This window comes from Calypte anna, chromosome 19 (genome assembly GCF_003957555.1).
Source record: "Calypte anna isolate BGI_N300 chromosome 19, bCalAnn1_v1.p, whole genome shotgun sequence".
In the NCBI taxonomy this organism is placed as follows: Eukaryota; Metazoa; Chordata; class Aves; order Apodiformes; family Trochilidae; genus Calypte; species Calypte anna.
The window spans coordinates 5,029,366-5,043,679 of NC_044264.1; the positions used below are offsets into that span (position 1 = coordinate 5,029,366).

At 49.2% G+C, this 14,314-nt stretch overlaps 2 protein-coding genes and 1 non-coding gene across 4 annotated transcripts in view; 2 read left to right on the forward strand and 1 right to left on the reverse strand.

Moving 5' to 3' along the window:
• Window positions 1–2,246: 2,246 nt before the first annotated feature.
• On the forward strand, window positions 2,247–2,344 carry LOC115599403. The gene has a single exon (XR_003988381.1). It is a non-coding gene; the product is annotated as a Z30 small nucleolar RNA (small nucleolar RNA).
• A 372-nt stretch (window positions 2,345–2,716) lies between these two features.
• On the reverse strand, window positions 2,717–6,699 carry PEX12 (peroxisomal biogenesis factor 12). The gene is made up of 3 exons (XM_008490713.2): window positions 6,555–6,699; window positions 5,718–6,262; window positions 2,717–5,057 (listed from the first exon to the last, which is right to left on the reverse strand). The coding sequence occupies exons 1-3, from the start codon at window positions 6,678–6,680 to the stop codon at window positions 4,658–4,660; spliced, it is 1,071 nt and encodes a 356-aa protein (XP_008488935.2). The 5' UTR covers window positions 6,681–6,699; the 3' UTR covers window positions 2,717–4,657.
• Window positions 6,700–6,865: 166 nt separating this feature from the next.
• Window positions 6,866–14,314, forward strand: part of AP2B1 (adaptor related protein complex 2 subunit beta 1) — a 74,648-nt gene continuing 67,199 nt past the window's right edge. The window contains exons 1-4 of one of the 2 annotated variants that reach the window (XM_030462643.1): window positions 6,866–6,973; window positions 10,643–10,700; window positions 12,742–12,847; window positions 13,915–14,050. In XM_030462643.1, coding sequence (XP_030318503.1) covers window positions 10,664–10,700; window positions 12,742–12,847; window positions 13,915–14,050 — 279 coding nt within the window. In that variant the 5' untranslated portion in view covers window positions 6,866–6,973; window positions 10,643–10,663. The remainder of the gene's footprint in view (window positions 6,974–10,642; window positions 10,701–12,741; window positions 12,848–13,914; window positions 14,051–14,314) is intronic. The other variant, XM_030462644.1, reaches the window with a different exon arrangement.

Here is a 14,314-nt window from a genome sequence, read left to right on the forward strand (position 1 = left end):
TGTGGAAAAGTGGGAGCCAGGAGGAAAATATAAGTGTCATTGTCAAGGCATGGGATAGTTTGGGGACAGCTTTGGAGGATCAGAAACTGTCTGAGGAAAACGGGGGAAAATGTGAAAAACATCCATTTAAGTAATTCCCAGAATGGTGTAAATCTTTTCTTTGCTGATATTGATGAAAACTTCAAGACCCAGCTGTGAAAGAGTCATCTGTGTTGGAAGTGTGCCAGGGGCTGCTGGAAGGTACTTCTGGAATTCCTAGCAATAGTTCAGAGGGGAAGGTTAAATGCCTTCTGTCCTCTAGGCAGGAAACAGCTTTGGTTTTAGGTGCGTGCTTTTTTTTTTGTTCATTTATGGTATTTTAAACACCCTTAAGTGGTGTGCCAAAGTATGAGGATGATGGATGAACTCTTAATAAATTCATTACTTTGTTCCACGTGGAATTCCTGTTCTGCTTTTAGTAGGTAAATGGTGAATCTAAGGCAACTCCCACTTGTAGCCCTGCATCATATCCAGGAAGCTGAAGTAACCCTGGCATGGGCTAAATTTTCACCACTTGAGAAATATCCATCCCCACACAAGTGAACAGCAAAGTCACCATGAGAGGCTTGAAGTTCTCATGCCATTAAACTTGATGTTCACATTCACAGGATAGGCAGGGCATGATTAAGTGTTGAATTTTGGGGGTTATGAAAGGAACCATGGGGATAATCTTTCCTTGTATGCTGATAAGGGTGAAAAAAAAAGCTTCCTGAAGGTAGAAAAACAAAAACTTTTAAGCTGTTCAGTTTGACAGCCTGGTGGCAGGTTATTTGGAGGCTGGTAACATCTGTGTGCAATGTTGCTGACACTGAATGGGGAAATAGTGCTATAAAAGCCATAGATTTGCATTTCTTAGCTCAAACGTGGCCAGGAGGCCCTGTTCTTGCCTCTCTCTCACCAGCCCACACAGGGTGGATTTCTGACCTGACCTTAAGCCAGACCTTGTTTGCTTTTAACTCACCCAGCACATCATACTTCTCAAGCACCTCCCATTCAACTGGCGGAACATTTTTTATTTCTCTAACCTTTTTTTTGTTTGTTTTTATTCCTCCTTTCCCCCTATTTTTTAATTTTTCCTTCACTCACCTACTTTCAGGCTCACCCCCCCTTCCACACCCCCTCCCACCCATGGGCTGTGGGGCCGGTGCTTGTCCGCCTTATAGAGCCGCGCCCTCAGGTCAGGGCGGTGCCGAGGCACCGATTGGTGTCCTTGGGCTCTGCAGAGGGTCCGGCTGAGGGAACGGAACATAAAACCGGAGCAGCTCAAGCACCGAGCACCTCAGACACTGAGAAGCTCCCGGTCCATCCCGCCCTGCCCTGTCCCGCACCGCTCCTCACGCACCGCCCCGGGCCGCCCCCTCAGCCGCTTCTGGGCGGGAAACTCTGGCCCCGCCCCGAATGCCGCTAACGCGCCTTCCCATTGGCTGCCGCCCTGCCGGCCATGCCTGCCGAGCGCTGCCATTGGCTGTTGGGCACCTGGGGGGTGGGACAAAGGCTGCGCCTGCGCTAGGTGAGTGCGGGAGGAAAAGATGGAGCTGAGGAGGGTCCGGGGGCATCGGGAGCACCGGGATAGGGGTGAGGAGGGCTCGGGGTGAGGGATAGCTGAGGAGTGGGGAGCCCGAGGGATGTGGGGTTGATGGGGTGTGGGGGGAGCAGGACGTGGGGGGGATGCCCGGGGGATGTAGGGCACGGGGGCTATGGAGGGGGCAGGGGTGGAGGAACTGAGGGCTGGAGAGGCTCTGAGGAGCTGGAACTGAGCCTCTGGAGCACTGCAGAGCCGCTGGCCGCAGCAGCACCCATAGGTATGACCCGCGTTTGCCTCTTATTTTTGCCTGGTACTGCCTGGCCTTAACCTCGGAATCCTTGCTTGTGATCCCCCTGCCCTGGATCCAGCTGGAGCCTGTCAGACGTGTCCCCTCCAGCCTTCCCCTTCCCCTGCCCCCCTGTAAATGTGCTCGAAATGTGCTTCATCCTCTTATCTGTAGAAGGCAATAAAAAAAAAAACAAAACCCAAACCTTTAAATTGTGGATGAGCATAAAACTTCAATTAGAGAGCTCTCCTGTGTGATCAGAATCAACCAGAATTAACCCAGGTTAATTTCTGGCTGTTGGGTGTGGGGAGGTGTTTTGTCCTTTCCTCCAAGAACTAAACCCTTCTGTTCTATTTCCTGACCAAGCTCCTGATAGAATAGAAAGCAGTTTGCCCAAAGCAATGATGAGTGAAGTATAGTCTGAACTGGTATTGCAGAGGCTTTGTGTCTTTGCTCTGACCAGGGAATGATCACCTAATCTTCTCTCTGAGCTGATTCAGGCTGAGCTCATCTAGAGTGAACAGCTTTGCTTCTTGGAACACCCTAAAAAATACTGGAAAAAATATTAAGAAATCTTAGCATTTTTGTCTTTTCACAGCAGGAAAACAAAACTTCGGTTTGAACAACAAGTAGTGCCAACACTTGTTTGGGCTTGTGCCTTGTGGAAGCACTGGGTTTATCACTGAGCTTGCAGTAAGAGAGGTTTGTGTTTTTTCTCATGTGTGACAAGGGTTATGAAACTCCAGAGGCTCTGCCACTGCATCTTGTTTGTAAGTGCAATGCAAATGCTGTAAAATGGAGTTTGAGCTGAAGTTCTGAGCTCTGCTCTGGATGAAATGCAGCCCTTCTCAGAGCAGGTAGATCTGGGCTCTTAAAGGAAGCAGAAGAAAAGAGATGAAGCTCTTGGCTAATCCAGGATTTATTCTCTTCCAGGTCTTGGTGACAGCTTTACGTTCATTTCTACCTGTGGAGAATGAAGCTTCTACAGGGAATGTGTACCTAGGAGCATAGTTCTGGTGGTTTCTCACAACAGAAGCCATGTGGTTTGTTTCTGTTAAGGAAGAAGTGAAAACAGCTCAGTTGCTAACACAGTAATTTGTTTCAAGAGCATCCAAACAAGTCCTGAATGTGGCTGAGGTTCACTGAGTATTTTTAAAAACCTTGCAAAGTTCTAAAGTAAGGTACTGGGTAACTCCAGTGCTGCTGTTAATGTTGATTTAAGTGTATTAAATCACAAAGCATCCTGGGTGCATGTGCTGCTTGGCTGTACAGAAGTCAGAAAATTACTACAGAAGTCCAAACATTGGGTTAATAAAGTTGTGTTCCTCGAAAACAATCTTCTCCTGCCTATCTTTAGGTAATCATGGCTTTAAGAAATCTGTTAATCACTAAATGGAGGTACAAATGGGGATGATTGTATAACCTGTGCTGGTTTCATAGCTTTTGTTTCAGACAATGGACCTGGGTAACCAAGGGTTTGGAAGTTGTGTAGAGGGAATGGGACAAGCACTGGGGCACAATCTCATTTGTTCCAGCAGGTGTTTTCCAGAGCATCTTTGGGAGGAGGGAGATGACTGGATTTTCCCTCATTATTCAATAACTTTGCTGTCTTGCTCCCAGGTGAGGGAGGATATTAGAGATCTGGATCTCCTGAAGCAGAGCTACAGTGGGGGGGAAATGAGATGGCTGTGAGTGGATTAAATGTTGGAACACATCTCTTGATCTGGAAAGACAATGTACTTAGTGCAGCAAACTTTGCTCTTCATATTCCACAAGAATTGTCACTGTGCTGTCTGGAGCAGGGAACTGCTGCTCCCTGGAGCTGAGGCAGGAAAAATACCTCCCAGCCTGAAAAACCAGGGCCAGCCATAGCATCCCACACACTTTCCTTCCCTCTCTGTTCCATGAAAGGATGTTTTGTGATGGTATCAAAGTGCTACACTGGTGGGTCTGGAATAATCACAGTGTAAGATGTAAACCAAACAGATGGTAAAGATCCCTAGCCTACAAAATACTAATTTTCTCCCCACTGTTGTCATCTGCAAAGATGAAAGCAGCTTTGGTCTTTCTTATGTAAACAGGGCTCCTAGAGGAGCAAACTCTTGCTTTTCTTCTCCACTCCTGAGAAAAAGAAATGTAAGGTTCTCAATCAAGAAAGTATTTTGCTTTATGAAAGCACTTAATAACAGATTCAATTCATCACGTGGTACCACGGCTGCTTTAATCCTTTGTTGTTTTTCTCTTGCAGAAAATGTAACCTCCCTCTTGTATCCTTGCCTGTACACCAACTTGTTCCTTTCAGAAGCCAAAACTCTTAAGTGTTAATTGTTGGTGGGCATGAAATGTCTGATGGTCTCAGTTCCAAGCAGCCTGAAAACACAGGGAGACTCTGAAAAGGAGCAGGATCAGAGGAGAGGTCCAAGCCTGTCCCTACCTCACCCTGTGAAGCTGCTCAAGAAGGAATAATTCACCCAAAACATTTTCCCTACCTCTTTAATGTGCTGGCTCAGGGGCTCCAGCAGGACTTTTGCCAGTGATGCTCTTGGGTCTTCCCATCTGCATTCTCACCAAATCGATGTTTCTTCCCTTTTGAAGTGATTTCTGCACCAGCTGGCAGCCTCTCTGGAACCCCCACAGGAGGTTTGAGCAGCTCAGGAACAAAAGGGAGAACCCTACCCACAATCTGCAGCAAAACCGAGGTCCCCCCGAGTTCAAAGGAGCTTTCCCGAGCTCGCTGATGAGCGGCAGACTCTCCAGGGGTGGAGTTAAGCTCCGTGCTGCCTCAGCCCTCTCTCGGGCAGGGTTTTTCAGCCCTCAGGGGAGTAGAGTTTGACGAGGTGCTGCAGCTCCGTGGGGTAGCCCGTGACGGGGCAGCACTGATGAGCCTTCACGTAGCTGTAGGCGCAGCGGTAGCAGAAGACGAAGCCCGAGGTGGAGAGCGCGGTGGCGTTGAGGCGGATTTGGCGGCAGAGGGGGCACAAAGTCTTCAGCTGGGGCAAGGGAACAGAACCGGGCCCGCGGTCGAGGTGCAGGGGGGGTGGAGGAGTGGGCAGGGCCGTCAGGGATTTGATTGTTTCCTGGTTTTCAGAGGAGTACCACCAGTCCAGGAACTGGAGGAAAAAGACGCTGAGGGAGAGCCCGGTGGAGAGGGAGAAGGCAAAGCCACTCAGGGCTCTCCTCACTCCTGCCTGCACTCGGTTTTTCATGCTGGAAAAGTGTGAAGAAAACATTAATAAAACATTGCTGCTGCACACTTGAGCTGCAAACCGTGGCAAAAAGGATTTGGGGGCTGAGTCCCTGCTCTGTACAACTTCTCTGTACTACAGAAGTTGGGCACTGTACCTCAGCTCTGACACAAGGCACCTGCCAGGTGGTTTCTCCCAGATTCTTTGGATTTTAAGAAGGCTTCAGGTCCTCTGCTATTCAGAAGTTTAAACTGAGTTTGGATGGAGGTAACCTGGCCCACAGAGAGTTTCCCTGATGGATCACTATGGTTTTACAGGACATGAAGCATGGGCATTGCCTAGCTGCTGCTCAGAAAAATCCAAGAGCTAAGTCTGGGGCCTTTTCACAGCTGCTGCAGTCTACTTGTCCTGTCAGACAAGTGTAGGTGAAGGCTGAACAAGATACAGGCTGGACTGCCAGAAAAACAAACCCCAAGCAGGGCAATTTTCTTATCACAAGATCTCATGAAACATATCCCTGCTAATGCTACACCACCAATACACCTTTCTGGAGCACATTTTGCAGGAAGTTAATTTCATCTTGGAGAATTATTGGAGAACAAGATGTTTTTACTTGCAGGATCACCCCTCAATTAACCCACCCACAACCCTCCTGGAAAGCAGCAGTCAAGTTCTGACCTACCTCTGTGTTTGAGCTGAGGTGGCTCCAACCCACTTCTTCTCCAGGGCCTGGATATCCTCTGCACTCAGTCTGACCAGGCGAACACCAGCCAGCTGCAGCAGGGGGGAGTGATGCTGAGCTTTGCCCAGGATGTAGCTCAGCTGCTGGATAAGAAACCAGCCCTCCCAGGTCATGTTTACAAAGGGGTAGGCAGCTAGAAAGGCTCTGTAAAAACGCTTCCAGGATGACGATGGAGGGTGGATGGAGTACTCATCCTCTTCTCTCAGGCTGGCCACCAGTTTCTCCAGCTTTCCTTTCAGGTAAGGAACAAGAACCAGCAAGAGGAGAGACTTCCAGTGCTGCCTCTTTGGCAGGCCAGCAGTAGCCAGAGGTTGCTGTCTGACACCTCCCATCGGGATCCTCTTTAAGCTGTAGAAGTTTTCAGAAAAGGAGGCACTGCAGCTGGCCAGGTAGTGCTGCTGGAGCAGCAAATCCAGAAGGGCATAAACCTCATCAAACCACTGCCAGAGGAAGCCGTACCGGCCAGGGTTGGATTCAGCAAGGACCTATTGAAAGGGACACAAAAAAGGGGCTGGGAATGGAGTACAAATTACAGCAGCGATAAATTATCCCCCTGAATCGGATGGGTCAGAACTGCTACGCTGTGGCCAGAGCTACACCCTGGCCATTAATGGCTTGGTAGAGAGCTGCATGGCATCTCCAGGGTCTTTCCCTGCCCAGGTTTCCTCACAGAACACTCACCCCTCACCTCAGAGCCCCGCTCCCCCCTCAGCTTTCCCGCTCCCTCACAGAGAGCCCCTCCCCTCAGCCCAGGCCTGGGGGCTGCCTCGCCCATACCTTAACCAGGTGCTGCAGGGCGGGTTTCACGGCAGCCATCAGGCTGTCCTGGGCCACCGCCTCGAAGATGGAGGGGCGGTCATCGGCGGCCGAGGCAGCCGTGAGGTGAGCGCCCAGCTCCGCCATGGCGCCTCCTGCCCGGGCCCAGCCTGCGCTGCGCTCCGCCCCGCCGCTAGGGGGAGCTCTCACTCTGCCCGATGCGCCCCCGCCTGGTGCAACCAAGGAACGGGTATCCAGGAAGTAGAGGGGAAGCGGGCGGCGCTCTGTCTTCACGCCGCGGTTCTCTATGGTACGAGGGGCGCGGCCTCTCGTGGAGGGGAGGGTTTAAGTCTCGCGAGTCCTTCCCGCCCTGTCCCGCCCAGCCGCTCCGCTTCCCGTTCCGGTCCCGCCGCCCCCTCAGCGGTGTCCGCCCCGCAGCTGTGAGTGGGACCGGGACCGGGTGGGGACGGGGTGACGGGGACTGGGCGGGGTTACTGGGAGGTACTGGGAGGGGGTACTGGGAGGAGATGAGAAGCTCTGAAAGGTACTGGGAGAGAGACTGGGAGGTACTGGGGGGAGGTGAGGGGCACTGGAGGGTACTGGGAGGGGGTACTGGGAGGAGATGAGGAGCACTAGAGGGTACTGGGAGGGGCACTGGAGGGTACTGGGAGGAGATGAAGAGCACTGGGTGGGGGGTAGGTTGGGTGGGGGGGACTGGGGCGGTGTGGGGAGGAGAACTGGGAGGGGCTGGGGGTCACTGGGAGGGGACAGTGGGAGGAGGTGAGGGGCACTGGGAGGGGATACTGGGAGGAGGGGTGGGGCACTGGGAGGCGGGACTGGCCCAGAGTGGGGACGATGGCTGGTGGGGTGCTGGGAGAGGCTGGGGTGGCACTGGTGAGGAGGTGCTGGGCTGGGGCAGAGCAAGGCAGCGGGATACTGGTGGAACTGGGTGGGGTGCTGATGGGCTGGGATGGGGGCAGTGGTGCTGGGAGCACTGGGGAGGGGAGGTGGAACTGGTAGGGAATGCTCCTGCAACTCAGGGTGTACTGGGAGAGGTCTGGAAACATACTGCTGAGGTGGGGAGGGGGTAGGGAAGGGGTTTGAGGGTCCAGGGGGGCCTGGGAGGAGGGAAGGGGGTTGGGGGGTGCTGCAGGCAGGGCAGGGGCTGTGAGTCCTGGGGAGTGGGGAAGGGACCACAGAGTGTTGGAGAAGGGGTTGGGGAGCCCCAGAGTGGGGAATGCTCCCTAAAATGTGAAGGAATCACCAACCCCTCCCCTGTGCTGTGAGGGGGAAGCTGAGGTGCTGCTTTCCTGATGCTGTGGCAACCCTGAGCTCCCCTTGGGCCAGCAGGGAACTACTCAGGAGGCTCTGCAGGCAGAATGGGTGCAGATTAGAGGTGCTGGCACCAGCTGGAGTGCAGCCAGCTGAAACCTGGGGTCACCCCAAGAGGTTCAGGGGTTCAGCACTGGGTTGGTTCAATGCCAGGGAGCCTGGATCAGTGGGGAGGCTGTAACCCCCCCCCACCCCCTCATCCTGTGTGGGCAGCTGGGCAGGCTGGGGCAAAATGGGTGGTGCTCAGGATCCAGTTTTCTGTGTGGTTTTGGGCTAAAGAGGTTTATTTTTCTGGGTGTGATGGTTTCTCAGTCTTTTTGTTTAATCATATTTTTAATTCAGTCTACACTGAAATGCCAGGCTAATGCTTAGAGCATTAAGCATTGCCAGAGCTTCAGCAGAAATTTCCTGCTTCATCCCTTCTTGTTTGCTGGGCTTGGAACAGGAGCCTTCTGCTCTCAGTTGAACCCTTCTTGCTTATTTCTACCTTAAAAAGTGCTGGACCCAGAAGGACAGTAAAAAAAGGGAGAAACCTGATGGAGATTTCCTCCTAAAAATACAAGGATAGCCATGAGGGTGTTGTAATTGATCTTGGGCTGTGGTAGTTTGTCAACATCTGACTCTGCTCAGTGAGCAGCTCTCAAACCAGGCTGTGAGGACATGGCCTGTGCTTCGTTTTCTCTGAGTCTGAGAGGTTTGAGGCTCCTCCAGCTTTCCAAGACTCTGATCTGAAGCTGGAGAACCAGCACAGTCTGATGATTTGGGGTTTTAAGGGTCAGCTCTCCAATCCAGCAAGGTTTCTTCTGCTGGGATGGTGTCTGGTGGGTTTGGTTTGGTTTGGTTTCCCTCCTGGATTTTCTCTCTCATCTGCTCTTCTGGCCACTGTTAAAGCAATCTTGGACCAGCTCAGCTGGGAGGTGTGACCCAGGTTGCCAAATCCCCATCTAAAGCCACAAAAGGACCAGCAAAGCTGAATTCAGTGCCTTCTCCCTGGCACTGTGCCAGATTCTCATGTAGAGAATAACACTCAAGTAATTTTTTATTTTTTTTTAAGTATTTATTTTTTTTTTAAGTATTTTAAGTATTTTTAAGTATTTTTTTTTTGGGGGGCTCAACTCCAAAGGACTGCATCAGCAGCAGTGTTGCAGCTCAACATGAGCTGTGGTTTTTGTTCTAAAAGACAACAACTTCTTTTAGGATCTTCTTCTAGTGCTTTTTATTTTTTTTTTTCTTTTTTTTCTTCATGGAAGGTTTGCAGTGTTGTGGCTCCTGTGGCTTTTCCAACCCAGCTGCTGTTTTGGAAGGAGGGCAAACCCCTCCTGTAGGTGAAACAAGATTCCAGGGCTGTCCTCAGGCATGGTTTGCTTTCCAGCTTGGCAGGAGCAGAAAGGGAGGGAAACCAAACCCAGTAATGCTGTTTAACTGGGATGAGGCCCTCACCACATGGGCACGGGGCAGGCAGGAGCTCCAGGGACCTGGGCTCAGCCCCAGATTCTTTCCCATTTGGTCTCTTGGCACAGGACAGGATTGTTCCTGCTCTGCCTTGCATTGCTCTTGAGTTTTTTTGAAGGTGGTGGATGTTCCCTGATGTCCCCTCAGCTGGGAATTTATCTGCTGAGTTATCAAACTGAATGTAAGTTTTAGAGGCAAGACAGGCAGGATTTAGGGAATTTAGGGAAGGGATAACTTGCTGCTTGGCTGGTAACATGTGAGGTCCTGGATGTATTTACAAGAGAAGGAAAATTGGGGAGAAAAAGAGAAAGGAGGAAAAAATTAGGAAAACCTTTTTGGGGGGGATGGTTTTAGGGTCATGGGTACTTGCCAGAAGCAGAACTGCCCACTTCAGTGCTTGGTTTTTAGCCAGAGCTTGAAAATTGTTGGAATCATGTTGGTGACAGAGCTGGCAAATGCAAGAATAAACTTCTGGCTCTCCACATCTGTTTGGGCAACCCCTTAGAATATAAGGTGTTAATAGTTTTGTTCTGTGCAGCAGTACAAGTGCTGGGGAGACCTTTCTGTCCTTGCTGTCCCAGCAGCATTTCTCAGCCCTGTCCCCAGATGCAGCCCAGAAATAATCAGCTGGTGTGTGTGTGTGTGTGTGTCAGAGGTGGGGTCTTGACAGAGAAATATTGCAATTTGAAGCTTGAGGGAACTGATAAAGTAGTGGCTTTTCTTCAAAAAAAAAAACCCAACAAACCAAAAGCCACAACTGCTTTGCATCTCTGGGGAACAAAAGAAGGGAAAGAAATGCAAGGGCCTGGGGTGGGTATTGCCAGGCAGGAGAATTGCTCTTTCCATCAGGATGCAGCACGGGAAGGTCTCGTTAGGGGGAGTTGACAATTTCCTTTGTCTGAGACGTGGACTTGTGGCTTCCAGTGGAGATGTTAAAGGTGCAGCTAAAGTAAATTCTGTGTCCAGGGGAAAGAGCAGCAGAACCTGGCAAGATCTCCTGCTGATAAGGAGTTAAAACCCACATTTTTTTTTCCCTTTCAAGGTTGGGAGTTGAGCTGGGCTGAGCAACCACTGCTTTTCCAGCCTGTTGCCTCAGGCTGTTTTCAGCAGCATTTTTCAGCTGAGCCCTTTAAATCCCTGAGCTTGCCAAGGAATAGCAGCAGGTGCAGAAGGGAGATTGTGAAACTTGTGCCTGTGGATGCAAAATGTTTGCTGCTTCCCTTATGTTCCACGCTCACCATCCATCCTCTGAGCTCCTGCCCTGCAGAGTGGGTGTTTGCTGAATGCTGTTTGACTCCTTTTTGTTCTTTTATTTTTCTTCTCAGGTGTTTTAAGGAACTGGAACCATGACAGACTCCAAGTACTTCACGACCAATAAAAAAGGTTGGTGTTAAGCTGGTGCAGTCAATGGGAGGTGGTGGGTGGCTATTTTTACACAGCTTGAACTGCATGCAGAGGCACTGGGGCTTTTCTCTCAGCTCTGTCCCTGTTTCTTGGCTTAATCATCCAGGGAGAAACTTCTCAAGTGGGTCATACAGTGACACAAGACAAAACTGATGTGATGCACAAAATGACCCAAATTGCTGCTTTTTCAAGGACCAGAGAACAGATCATTGGTATTTGAGTGCAGATCTGGTCAGAGATAGTTTTAATTATGGACTAAGACTGAGGATGGTTTTTCTCTTGGACATCACAAGGCTGAATTGATTGAGAGATATTTGATATTTAAGGTATAAATGTAATATATGGAGCTGTTGCAAAGAGAGTGGCATTTCCTGTTGCTGCTTCCTCCAAAGCTCCAGTGCTCTGTTTGACTTCCCCCTTGGCTTTGCTGCAGCTGTGGTGGTCACCTCACCTCAGGACAAACTGCTGCCCTTAAAATGGAAAGACAGGAAAGATCTTTGAGGATATAATACCCCTTCTTCTGTTTCAGCAGAGGACTTGCTCTGCTGAAACTGTCCCAGGCAGATTTATTTTTCTAATCTGTTCTCAAAACAAAGCACTCTTGATCCTGACTCTTGCTGGCTGCACTTTAAGCCTGGTGTTGCTCATTTTCCTCCAGTAGATGTGGAAAATGGTTTGTATTAACCTCTCCTTTGCAGACCATCTGAATGCTTCTGATGAATACTTGCCAGCCAAACAAACCCTGCAGTGTTGATCTGTTTATATGTCATTCAGCTTCAGATTGAGCTCATGGATGAGGCAAATGCATCTCGCATCTTTCTAAGGAACTCCATCTGTAAATGCAGTCCTGAGGTGTCAGGCAGATCTTTCTGGGGTGGCTGCAAGAGGCCACCCTGCACTGTCTGGGCTCTGGTGACCACAGTGCTGCTGGCTCAGGTCTCCTCCAGGGCACAAGTTCCACGTGAGCAACATCAGGATCTCTGTTCCACACAGAAGGTGTTGTGGGTGGTCACTGCATTCTTCAGAACAGAAACTTCCTCTTTTCTTTTGAAGTACCTGGTAGTGTTTCTGTGCCAGGCTCCTCAGTAATTAGTGCTGCTGTTCTGACAAAGTGACTTTGGTGTGGGCATTGAAGGGTAGGGGGCTAGAATGGATTTTTGTCAGATTTTGGTATTTGCAGTGTGTCCTCAGGCTGTGACTTCCAGTGGGAATACTGCTCAGTGTCCTTCCTGGGCCAAGCTGGCTGTCAGTTGGGAGCTTTATCCTTTCCACACCACTTGCTCTGCCTGCAGCAGGCTTGATAAAGTGACTGTTGCCCATCTTACTTTATTTTGCCAACTTGCTTTGCCACTTTTGTGGTCCAGCCTGCACTGACTTCCCATGCAGTAATATCTGGAGGAATTATAACCAGAGAAAAAGCTGCTTCAGCAGGTGCAGGATCCAGGCAAGCATGGTACTTGTCTGGCTTGTTAAGAATTTATTCCCCTGGACTAAATTTGTGCTTTCCTGTCAGCATTTGGCCTACACTGCAGTCTGCTGTTTTCTCATTGCTTTCACAGGAAGCAGGTGATGATGAGGAAAAGTTAAAAAGACTGGGAAAAATTCCTACTTAAGTTAGTTGTTTGTGGGGGTTTTTTTGTTTTTTTTTTTTTAGTTGTTGTTGTTAGTTGACTTTTTTTTTACAGGTACTAGTGTAGCATCTCCAAATATCTTTTCCTCCTGCTCACATAAGAGCTGCCTCTGAGAAACAGACACTCCAGGGATGTGATTTAATGTTGGAGAAGTGGGAGAGCTGCAGAGTGGTGCTTGTTAACTGCTTTTTTGTTAGCAAGTTGGAGCCCAAATAATTCTTTGAGTGTTGCAGCTTTGCTTCTCAGCAAACCGTGTTCTCCAGAAGGTCTGTGACAGCTTCCACATGTTGCTGCACCAGTTTTATGGGAACAACAGGCTGGGAAAATAAAAAGTCATTTCTGAGCCTTTCCTTCTCCCAAGAGGCTCCATGTGTTTTGTCTTCTGCCAGGAGAGATCTTTGAACTGAAGGCTGAGCTCAATAATGAGAAGAAAGAGAAGAGGAAAGAAGCTGTAAAGAAGGTTATTGCAGCCATGACAGTGGGGAAGGATGTCAGGTAACAGCACCTTCACTCTCTGCTTCTCCTGGGAGTCACGGGGGTGTAGTGGCACAGGTCTCCATGGAACAGCTCCTGTGTTTGTCATCTTGGCTGACAAGATGTGGGGCTGGCTTTTTCCTTGCCTGTGCTCTGTCTGAGTTTCTCAAGCTCCTTCCTGTTACTGGAAGCCAAAGAGCTGTTTTCAGTGCAGGTTTAGCTAGATTCCCTAGTAGCTCTTCTTGCTGAAAAACCTCCCAGAATTCAACTGGTTTATGTCACTTTAGAGGATGCTTTCTTACTGCCTGGGTTTCAGTGTTAGCAAGGTAATGCCAAGTGTTTTTCTTGCCCTTACTTGTCATAGCAGAAATTGAAGCTACACTTGTTTTAAAGTGTTTTTTAAACTGAACCTTTGCCTCATAGTGACTGAAGGACACAGGCATTTACCTTTTGCAGTGTGCTCTGTTGCCACAGAAATTAATATAAGGTTGCAAATTTAATATCAGGACATCATTGGAGCATAAAGGAGCAGATAAACTGGAAGGAAAAGGTGCTGTTTTGGCCAACAGCATTTGCCCTTCACCTTTAGGTCTCTCCAGCATACCTGAGAGCTGCAGATATCCCTGTGTAATTCCTGTGCAGTATTTACAGATTGCTGCTTGATATTTGCCTGATACTCAGCTCCTCAGTGTTTTAAGCTCCTTATTGCTCTGGAGTTTACTCATCTAAAATTTGGCAGGCTCTTTGTAAATATTCTGCATTACTAAAATATTTTTAAGCAGCTTTTTTTCTTCTGGGTTTATTTCCAGGGTAGTTTTCTCGTTTTGTGAACACCCCAATCCAAAACACTTTTAGGAAATCACAGTAGTTTTCACCTGTTCCAGAACTGACTGATGTGAAAGCCCTCAAAGAGTTTAAATGATAAAGTTATTATAAAACTGTTCTGGGGGGGAGCTTGACCTCTCTCATTAGAGTAGCAAGACTGGAACTCAAGTTTTCCTGTCTTCCCTGATATTTTCACTGTCCTTTTGCATACCATGTGATCATTCTTGCTTTTTCTCTGTTCTTGCTTACTGTTGTCTCTTCAGCTCACTCTTCCCTGATGTTGTGAACTGCATGCAGACTGACAACTTGGAGCTGAAGAAGTTGGTCTACTTGTACCTGATGAACTATGCCAAAAGTCAGCCAGATATGGCCATTATGGCTGTCAACAGCTTTGTGAAGGTAACTTGCTCCCAGGGCTTATCAGAAAATGGTGCCTGTCACCACACCTCCTTTTTCTGTTAACCTTTGGGAGTTGTTGTTTATCTCTGCTTTTGTACTTGAGTCTCCTGGCTGGGGGTTCTCAGAGAAGCAGCAGTGAGGAGTTGCTGGATCCAACAGATCTGGGTCCTCTCTCCCACTTGCTGCTGCTTACAGCAGAGGAGATGACTCAAGTGACTTTTAAGTGGTTATGAAAGACCCTGCTCCAGGAGAAGCTGCTTCTGT

Bases quoted from the DNA above. Each gene is read 5' to 3' on its own strand.
- PEX12 (XM_008490713.2), bottom strand. From the start codon at position 6,680: ATGGCGGAGCTGGGCGCTCACCTCACGGCTGCCTCGGCCGCCGATGAC. The intron at 6,263-6,554 runs GTATGGGCGAGG...CCCTTTCAATAG, and splicing joins CCCTGCAGCACCTGGTTAAG to GTCCTTGCTGAATCCAACCC. The intron at 5,058-5,717 runs GTAGGTCAGAAC...ACACTTTTCCAG, and splicing joins ACCTCAGCTCAAACACAGAG to CATGAAAAACCGAGTGCAGG.